Here is a 10,826-nt window from a genome sequence, read left to right on the forward strand (position 1 = left end):
TGGATCCATGGGTGGGTGCTATTGCAACATTCAATCTCTCCTTCTAGTGCCAAAATATTATGTCCTAGGTGTCGTTGACCAAAAAGTCAACACAACCTAGTTCTGTCTCAAAAGCATGAACCCATCTAGAAGCCTAAGCAGATCGCGTGGGTGCGATTTGAGCATGAGGTTGGGGTGACAGGTGGACTCCTAAGGCTTTGCTGACTCATGGTAACCAACCTATGGTCCTTCCAAAGTGCAAATCATTTACTGAAGGAAGTTCAAAGTTATCTCGAGGTGCACCTTGGTCTTGTCTGGTAGTGCTCCGCATCACCCGAGGTGCAACTTCTTTACTAGAGTAAGTTTAGGGTCATCCCGAGGTATGCCTTGGCCTTCCGGATGTGCTCAACATCATTCTAAGGTGCTCTTTATACGTGCCTAAGTCTTGCACAAGCGATAGGTGTCGAGGGGATGTCCCGACCCGACCCCTTCAATGCTCAAGTCAATAAAGTAAAGAGGGTTAGTAGAGCTCAAGAGAATTGAGAAGAGTCCCCTCACTTTCCCTATTTATGATGTGTTTTTATACCTTGAATGAGGGAAAGGAAGTTTATTATATCCTTCCTTGTCATAAAAAAAAAAAGAGTTTATGATTACTTTCCTTGTCATAAATGGGGAGAAGAAAGTTTGTGATTACCTTGCTGAATGAGAAGGAAGTTTGTGTTTCTCTATTTTTAATTTTGTACACGTTGACGGATGACTTGGATAACACATGCAACTACGTGTCAACTATTAGTACATTCTCTATCACTCCCCAACTTTCTTTATCGTTGTTGATCATTACCCAGATCATGTTTCTCTAATTTTGTTCGTCATCCCCTCAATAAAAGAATATTCATACCCATTAATGAAAGAATAATTTTAAAATATTAAAAAATTTAATATGATTGTAAATAGTAAGAAAAAGATTATAAATAATAATCATTTTTCAGATAAAATTTTTCTCAAACACAAAATATTTTCAACCATCTATTGATTTTCTCTCTTTTTCTTTTTTTAGGGATCGATTTATTATGTTACAGTATTTTTTTACTATGCTATAATATTTACTAATAATATAATATAAAAATATTATATTATAATATTTTTATACTATAATAATATTTTTTGATATTATTGAAAACACTGATTCACCATATAAATAGGTTCATAGGAAAAGAAAAGAAAAAAATTTCAGATATTAGATTTAAAAATATTAAAAGGGATATTTAAAAAAAATATTTTTTTCTAAAAATTTATCCTATTCTTTTTTTTAATGAAGAGATAAATCCAATGAAAAATTTGGTGCATTAACAAGTTCCTCTTGCAAGAATAAACAAAATGAGGGTTAGTTATAAATTATCCCTTATAGTTAGACCAACTTAATATTTAGATTCCTAAACTTAAAAAATTTATATTGGAATATTTATAGTTATGAAAGTGAAACATTTGACTCTATTATAATAACGTAGTCAGTTTTATCGATGGAATATATCGTGTGCAAAAATCATACAAAAACAATGGATAAAAATATAATTTCAATAACTAAGTTATGTTTTCAATAATGACAAACGATAGCACCATCAAGGGGGCGCAGGTGGTTGTGATGGATGAGGAGGAAAAGCGATAGTGAGATGTGAGGCAATGGGAGACAAACAAGATGATGAAGATGCTGACACCTTGTATCTATATTGGTCGGTGCTAACGCAAATGTAGAGTAGCGAAAAGGCCACTCAACATCTGCATTGATGCTGACTCTACATATGTGTCGACATCGATAATGATGGGGAAGGGCGATGCCACTCTATATTTGCATCGATGCTACCCTACATTTGTGTCGACGTCGACAACAATATGGGGAAGGGTGGTGCTCATCATTCTTCCCCCTTTCGCTGCTCGACAAGCACAAGGGGGAATGAAAGATGAGCGATGTTCGACATCCTCGCATTGTTCTGTATCGCTGCTCGGCAAGCGCAAGGGTGGTGCTCATCCTTCTTCCCCCCTTGTGCATACCAAGGACAAAAGGGAGAAGAAGAATAAGCACCACCCTTCCCTGCAATATTGTTATCGCTACATCGATGCCGACGCAATTGTTGAGCAACGCCAATATAGATATAAAATGTCAACATCTACGTCATCCTCCCTCTCGTCGTCGCTCTCTCTCCTCATCCTCCTCCCCCCGTAAGAAACCACAAAATTCCCCAACATTTTAATCGATCATGACATTCATCGATCAATAAAATTAAATATTTTAAGATAAATTCCCCAACGTTTTAAGATAAATAAAATTAAATATTTTATTTTTAATAATAAAAAAAAATTAATATGAATTTTTTAAATTTAAAAATCAGAATAATAACAAAGTGTAACTCCAAGAGTAAACTACAATTAGCCTAGCAAAAGGGCAAGAGAGAATATTCCAGTGGGTCCCTTCCCTCACTAGTACTTGAACAAGCACTAATGACAGTAATGGCGTGGAACAGCGAGTTTGCCAGCCCTTGACATGTTGAAAGGTAGGTGGAACAGCCAGGAGGGAGTGACAGCGTCCAAATAATACCCCTCAGATGACATAGCACAAAAGCAAGATTCATTAACGTCAACTGATATAAAATATAAACCCCTCCATCAACATCTACATTCATGCGTATGTACGAACGTCAACAACCTACGCAACAACGGAAAAAAGAAACAGAAGAAAGAGCACGAAATCATAGACACCAACCAACCCAAACGAAGAGAAGGGAACGAGACCAAGTTGTTGTTTTGGCTAAGAGATCTGCGACGGTTTCGCGGCTTTAACGGCAGCACCGACAGGGTTGTACGCAGCAACGCTCGAAACCGTCTGATATGTGGGCACCATACTCGCATAGTAAACCACCCGCCCCGTGCTATCGTACGCCAACTGCCCCCCTCCGGCCGCGTACGCCTCCGCCCCGCCACCGCCGCCCATCGCCTTCGCCGACACCGCCGCGCTGCGGTAGGCCTCCGCCGTCGCTATCCACGGCGCTGCGGCGTAGAACCCTGGGTAGACCCCCTGTGACGTCGGGAGAAGGTACACCGCCTGATCGTGGCCGGGGGCCAACGACGCGTACCTCGCTACCGGTAACCCGCTCCGCTGCTCCGGCGCCTGCGCTGCCGCGGGTGCGACCTTCTCCGCATCTCGTGGGACTTGGTACTCCGTGGCGTGATCTCTGCGTACGGCCTCCTCGCTGCTGTTTTGCGGGATGAGCGGCGGCGGGTTCTCGGCGACTTGGAGGCTATGGAGCTCCTGGATCGGTCCTTGGACCTCCGCCACGGAGACCACGACAGGGGCCGTGACGGTTGAATCGGCAGGTTCCGGAATCTGCTGGTGGGGTTCGACCTTGGCCAGATCGGGCTTCGCCGGCGCCTCGATAGAGAGGGTCTCGAGCGTCAAAGGTGGCTGCGGATCTACGGCGACCTTCACGGCCGGTGGAGGAACGAAGCCCTCGTCGAGGCCGAATAAGTAGTCGGGGCTCGGCGAGGCCGCCACCGCCGGAGGTTGCGTAGCCGGAGGCGCAGGGACGGAGACCGCGTTGAGGGCGTCGAAGAACCACTGGCGATCCGGGCGGGCGGCGTCGAGGAGAGCGGCGGAAGGGGGCGGGGGCGGAGGCCTGACGGTGAAGAGGAAGAGGCGGAGGCGGTGAGTGGGCTTGGGAGAGGAGGAGCTTCCGTGGAGGCGATCGTACTCGACCATCATGTGTTCGAGGTCGTCCTCGTCGGTGACGGAGACCAGGGCGTCGAGATCCTCGCCTGGAAGCTGGTACTTGAGGCAAAAAGGCGCGCAGGGGACGAGGGTGGCGAGCTTGGCGAGGAGGGCAGGCAGGCGGGCGGAGCGGTCGAGGGAGAGGATCTTGGTCTCCCCGCCGACGTAGGAGAGCCTGGCGCTGTCGTGGGGTCGCGGCTGGATGCGGCCACCATAGCTGACCATGAGCTTAACGCGGCCGCCGGCTCCCGGCGACGTGGCCGCCTGCGGCGATGGATTGTCGTCCGAGGCGGGGGCGACGCCGTTTTCGCGGTCGACGGGGAGCGAAAGAGAGGAGGTATCCACGACGGAAGAGTCCATTCTACTAGACCCTACCGCGAGCGGTGGTGAGATCAGTGTGAATGACTCGATGGGAGAGGCGAAGCGGCGGAGTATATAACCAGCATCGACGGCATAGAGAAGACGCGTGTCTCGGGATACGAATACGACAGTTGCGCTGTGGGGATCGGCTCGGTTCGGACTTTTAACTAGGACCGCTTTCCTTCGCAGGATGGGGTTCTCTGCAGGGGGAGGGGGTGTCGCGCATGACCACGTTAATGGAATGGGGCATCCCATGCGCGCCTCACTTGATTGGTCTACCGCGGCTAACGGGGACTGCAGGTGGGGTGCGCAAGCGAGACCATGAATGTTGTCCATGCGGGACAATTGCGACAACGTGTAACCCCACCACGGCAGTTGACTCACGGTCTGCCGGGGGTTTGACCGCATTGCAATCTTAGACTCTGCAGCACGTAATAGTATAAATATACCGCTGGCGGTCACAGCTATCGCCCTTATTACTTACTGTCGATGAAAGGGAACATTGAACAACAAGTACCTATACAGCTGGCACATAACATGCACTCTCCTACTGCGCTTCTCGGAGTAATAATTACGCTGTTGTTACCGATCCATGCATGTGCCGACTGAGTGCTGACTGCCTTCACCACCGCAGAGAGGGTTTTGTCCTATCTTTTAATTTAGTGCCGGAGCGAAGCATGTTATATGACAGAACGGAACGGAACGGACGCAACGGAAGCTAATGGTTTTGTCCTTCGTGGTTGCCGAGGCGGAGAAGACGACGAAAAAGGGGCGACTGACTGCCTCGGTCACCGTGACATTATGTATGATGTACACGCCGATAACCACATCCCTCTGTTTGCTATTTGGCCAGAATAATTCTGTCCTGTTTTGGCAAGTACAGAGCGTCCACCTGACAGTTCTGTGATTAATTTGTTTTGTTGGAGAAGAATGCAGATAATTAAGGTAACTTAAAGACATCGGACGTATAATACTGTCGACTCCTCCGATTGGAGGCTCAGAGTTGACCGGAGAACATCGACGTTTTGATCAACTGGACCTCGCAGCGCACACCATTTGGATGGCATGCGATGGACGTGGCCATCAGATGGCATGCCTATAGTGTCTTCACTTCACGTGAACACGACGCCTTCGATGTCTCCGTGTGTGTATATATATATATATATATATTTATTATATTTATATCTGGGGTGGGTCCGCCTAGAAGATAGGCCTAGCTGTCAACGAGGCACCAGAACGGTGTCGTGATGTGTGTAAGGTGTATGGGATCCACTTATATAGTAACAGGGTGGTATTCTTCATGCTGCAATCCAACAGCTTTCTTTATCTCTCACTCTCTCTCAACACTGCAGCCAACTGTAAAGGACGCGGATGAGCTGGTAAGCAATGGCATTCCAAAAAGCCACAATGAGATCATCAACTACAGGTAAGGAACATGCTTCATTTAGATGGATCCCATTTAGAGGCAATGCAATGGGGCATTTGCCTTTGTATTACTGATGAATATACTTCACATGGAATGCGGATAACAATAATGGGTAAACATATGGTCTATTGGACAATCCCACACACTGTTGCTTCAATGGGCCATATGCGTCAGCAGCTTGACGCAGTAAACCCGCCTTAACACTCGTCTCCATTTGGGTAATGGTATGGTGGAAAATATGCGGTGCCTCTTTTCATTGCAGTGACCCGGTCAGTGTAATCCATCAGGCCTTTATATTCTTCCAAGTCCAACCCAAAACGAATCGAAACGAAGGCCCGGCCACTTACTATGCCGACCATCGTGCCGCGTACCCAATCACCAACCATCCATCAGGCCTGCCTCGAGAGCTTTCCAAAGTTTGACCCAACTCCCGCCGGCTGAAACCGACAAGAGTGTTTTGAGTTCCGTAAAGGACAAATAATTTAATTTACTATATTTATTTATTAATTTAATAGACCTAAAACTATATGACTCGAGATATTTAAGTCCGATCTAATTATAGTATATCAATCAAAAGGTGACTTATCAGAAAAAACCTCTCTATTTAATTTTTTTTTTTGGAGGAAGTGTCACCCAATTCTAAAATTTCTTAATTGCATCTCATTTTTTTTTACTAATATCTATAATACACTTTCTCATTCATTTTCTTATGGACCAATCCAATTATAATATTTTCAATAATAATAAAAAATACTATAATATAATGTAAAAATACCATAACTTCATCTGTTCACCCTATGCCCCCATCTATAAAAATAAAATAAAAGAAAAATATGTTTGACGGTATTGGACCAAAAAAAGATATTTAAAAAAAAAATAATTACATATTATCCTTTTGTCATTAACTACGATTAGCATCTCGATCTCTATGCTTTAAAAAATAATATTGGGATCTTTATACTTATTAAAGTAAAACATTTAACTCCAATTATCCTCATATCATTAATTTCATCGATTGAAAAAATTAGAAAGGATAAAAAAAATAACTTGATTATATTTTAAATTATTAATTTCATATAAACTTCTCATTTACAATGTAGAACTTTTAACAGAAATTGTTCTCCTCCCCTCCAGCTACCTCCCCTCTAACTACGCTGCAAATGGCAGACGAACGCCAACATCCATGGCGTGCGAGATGGGTGGCGTTTTAGAGGAGATCCAGACACCGCCTTCGAATGTGACCAATTTCCTCTTCCCCTCCTGTTTCCAACTTGCTCGCCCGCCACCCCACAATAGATTCTGCTCGCCCGCTGGAGACGAACACCCATTGCACCTGGTTTTATATGCAAGAGCATGGTGATCCCCCGATGTTGTATGAGATGTTGCTAGCTGCATTGTTCACGTGTCGCGGAGCTCTATCAATATGATTATTGGTCCACCCTAAGTACATCAACGATACCCAATAGGTGGTGGATGCCATGGCCTTTCTCATCAACCTCGCCAACAGTGCTACGACATCGACATCTTGCTCTGGGCCCCACTACAGACCAAGAGGGATGGGTACTAGCCGGACTCCACCTCAAAGCCACTAAGTGGAGAGGTTGCCCGAAAGGAGTTCTCGCAACCAGGGACACCGTCGAACGCAAAGATTTGCAAGGAGGGCGGATGCTAATTCGGAGCAATTCAAGCAATAGTCAACACTTCGTTGGAGCATAGCATTGGTCGATACATGATCTACATAAAGGGGTGCCATTTGAGAAGACAAACCTAGTATTTATCAAGGACAAGATAGGCAAAAGGATCATTATGGGCTCCCTCAATGTCAACACGATCGGTGTCTCCACCGACAACACGACCACCATCAATGAGTATAAACTTAACTTTCCTAAGTTATCACTTATTGTTTCCTTTATATAATCAATAAGAATTCATCATGAATCCTCAATCCAATCTTGACTTGGCCCCGGCCCGGGACCTAACCTTCACCAACACCATCGGGCCGGACAAGCACCAAGTCGTGACCTTCCACTCCAATAGCAACCTCACCACGCTTGAGTCGGTAGAGTTCCTCAGCCACCAAGACACCCTCTACACCCACTCCCTCCGCTAGTTCTACAAGTCCTATCGTATCTTCAACATTATTGACTTCATCTTCGACAACTCCGCCACCGTCTTTCATGACCGCCTCATCTTTATCCTCCCCCACCAGCTCAACTGCAAGCACAACAATTCCAACACTGTCATTGTGCATGATCACACCAACCCTGCCTAGTCCATCGGCTTTACATTTGACCACTACACCATCAATAGGAGCGACGAGTACCTCCCACTCTACCACTCGAAGCCTTTGGTCCACCACATGTACCTCGAGACGCCATGGAAGGAGTACTCGAGGATGATGTTCATCGATTACAACTTAGCAAAGATGGTGAGACTAAAGGGCTAGTTGCCATAAACCAATGATTTCGTGGTGGTGCAAAAGAGGAGGATAGGAGGAAATCAATCATTGTCAGAGGCGACGCCCGAATCTCCTCTGGAATGCCAGAGAGAACCAAATGGGAGGAAAGTGGTTTTTATTAAAACTTTCACGTGAGTGAGAAGTTTATATGAAATTATATAAAATTAATAATTTAAAATATAGTAAAATTATTTTTTATCCTTTTTATTCATGTTTTTTTTTTCATGTGACAATATTCCTTTCGTAAGTATAAGGATCCCAATACTACTTTTTAAAGTTTAACTATAAGTGATAATATATAATTATAATCATAATTAACTATAAGTGATAATATATAATTATTCTATTAAAAATTTATAAAAATAAAAGATATTTCATGAAAAAAAAATTAAAATATGAGTTTTTTTTCCAGAATTTGCCCTACATCAAATCCCTATAACCAAATTCAATTAATGCTAGTAACTATACCATTGTTACCTGTATCTATTTATATACGCTGTTGTATATATCGGTAAAGTGGAGAAAGGGATAGTCGTGCATTCTTTTGTTATTATGGAGTACTGATCAGTATGGACTCCTAATCAACTGAAAAGTAACCTTATCTCCGCAAGATGGATTTATCTTCGAGTATCCCTACCAAGACTAAGTGAGCATGCCTACCAAGAACTAAACAAAAGCAACCCAACATTATGGCTGGACTTGATGCTGGTACCAAATAAATTCTCAATTAACAACGTAAAGCTGCTTTTGTTATCTCGCAAGCATATGGGTTTTCTTTAAGGCATGATGAGCTTTAGAGTGCTGCACTGTTGGCCTTTTGGCGCGTGATGCTCTCCTTGTAGACATGCACATTACAACGCAGGACAGTTGAGGAAGAGATTAATACAATAGCAAGCAACCAATCATATATTAATATGGGATGAATGCAGCCAAGCGACTTTTTCGAATAACTACTAGCCATTATGGACGATTCGCCATATCTTTAGGTAGATAATTACTCAATTAAATCAACATTTTACAAAATAAAATAAAGTGTTGGGAAAAGATGACTAGAAAAGTAATAGACACCATAATTTATTTTCTCTCCTTGTATAGATTAAACAGCATATATTGAAGCCATGTATCAAGATGAAAGAAACTATAATATTTAAGTCAATCGAGTGAGCATCACAAACTACAAGAAAAGAAAATTTATGTGGAAAGCTCTTCAATGTAAAGGGAAGGACCGTAGGCAAGCTCGTGTAGATTTTTTTCACTAATCAGAATCAATAAAATATATACAATCATTTTTAAATCAACTAGACGATGTAAAAAATCATCAAGCAAAATTCTTGCCTCAGAAAATAATTGATGAGGTGAATTTCAACAACACGCGAAGAAGAAAAATCAAAACTCACTAATAGAGACATTAGAAAATAGCATAAGAGCAGGTTTCTCAAGAGCAACACCGGTCATTTTGTAAATCAATATGATAAGATTTATATATCAAAAAATTATGACGATCTAACTTGAATTGACCATACAATTATTCAAGATGTATTTTCCCCTTTTTTTTCCTATTTGTTTTTTCGAAATCTATAAGGGTCAAAGTCTTACCTATATTAAACCCTATTCATCCCACTGCTTGCCTCATGGGCGGGACTACCCCAACAGGAAGCATATATCAAGCAGTACGAAGGGTTTAAGGTGGCTAAAGGATGTGAGGATGCTTAACATATAGGTACTCTAGAACAAATTGCGATATATATATCAAAAAATGACCTTGGATGTTATTTACGTCATTGGGTAATGGAAATCAATTAAATGGCCACATAACATCTGAGGAAATGTGTCTCTCTCAACTTCCTTCAAGATATGGCTATTAATATATTGTACAAACGCAATCTGGTAAAGATTCTGTTAATCCCCATCAATAGTGTAATCACGTAAGCGAGTTCCGTAAGCATTGTAGTGGCCTTGATTTGCCCACTAATGGTGGAAGATGGAAGCCACCCATCCAACTTAGTAGAATTAAGTTTAACTAAAGGAAGCACTAAGCGAGCTCTCCTCTCCACTCGAAACTTGCATAAATCCGACACCGGAAGCAGTGAGTTCTCCAAGCAGCTCCAGCAGCCTCTCGATCTCTCATCGCTAGCTCTCTCCCTCTTTCTCTCTCAAAGACTATGGCCATGGGAAGGGGCAGTCGCAACGCAGCTTTGCTGCTCTCCATACTGCTCATCGCTTGCTCGCCGTTAAACTCCCTCGCAGCCACCCATGTCGTGGGGGACTCACAAGGATGGGGCTTCTCCATGTCGTATGCCAATTGGGCTAATGGCAAGAGCTTTGCTCCTGGAGATACTCTCGGTCTCTCTCTCTCTCTCGACTAGCTATTTATCTATCTCTGCGTTGGGTTTCAACAGTAGTTATCTTCTCACACTTCTCTTTCTGAATCTGGCAGTGTTCAACTACCAAGCTGGTCTGCACAACGTGGTGCCAGTGAACGCAGCAGGCTACAGAAGCTGCAAGGCATCTGGAAGCGCGTCCAAAGCAGCCACAACAGGCGATGACAAGTTCACGCTCAAGAAAGGGGCCAACTACTTCATCTGCAGCATTCCAGGCCACTGTGAAGCAGGCATGAAGATCCAAGTCATCGCCAACTAAATCTGACATATCTATCTCTATATATGTGTGTCGTGTACTGTGCTAGCAAGGAGTGGTCAGAGAAGCGGTCACTCTCGCTGTTGGCTTAAATAATGATCGCAGTGTGGTCGAGAAGTTGTAATGCTTGTAGTTCTCAATATGAAGCTTGCATGCGTAAATGATCATCACCTTGTGTGTCCATGTTTTGTAGCACCAGCTGTGAA

The 10,826-nt window shown here is 43.5% G+C and overlaps 2 protein-coding genes across 2 annotated transcripts; one reads left to right on the top strand and one right to left on the bottom strand.

The window, feature by feature from the left end:
- Positions 1 to 2,601: 2,601 nt before the first annotated feature.
- LOC135671752 (uncharacterized) lies at positions 2,602 to 4,172 on the bottom strand. Its single transcript, XM_065179916.1, has one exon. It carries the CDS (start codon positions 4,097 to 4,099, stop codon positions 2,783 to 2,785), a length of 1,317 nt encoding a protein of 438 aa, XP_065035988.1. The 5' UTR covers positions 4,100 to 4,172; the 3' UTR covers positions 2,602 to 2,782.
- Positions 4,173 to 10,066: 5,894 nt separating this feature from the next.
- LOC103999905 (basic blue protein) lies at positions 10,067 to 10,803 on the top strand. The gene is made up of 2 exons (XM_009421841.3): positions 10,067 to 10,326; positions 10,421 to 10,803. Exons 1-2 carry the CDS (start codon positions 10,146 to 10,148, stop codon positions 10,621 to 10,623), a joined length of 384 nt encoding a protein of 127 aa, XP_009420116.2. The 5' UTR covers positions 10,067 to 10,145; the 3' UTR covers positions 10,624 to 10,803.
- Positions 10,804 to 10,826: the final 23 nt, after the last annotated feature.

Source organism: Musa acuminata, unplaced genomic scaffold (genome assembly GCF_036884655.1).
Source record: "Musa acuminata AAA Group cultivar baxijiao unplaced genomic scaffold, Cavendish_Baxijiao_AAA HiC_scaffold_1155, whole genome shotgun sequence".
NCBI classification, from domain to species: domain Eukaryota; kingdom Viridiplantae; phylum Streptophyta; class Magnoliopsida; order Zingiberales; family Musaceae; genus Musa; species Musa acuminata.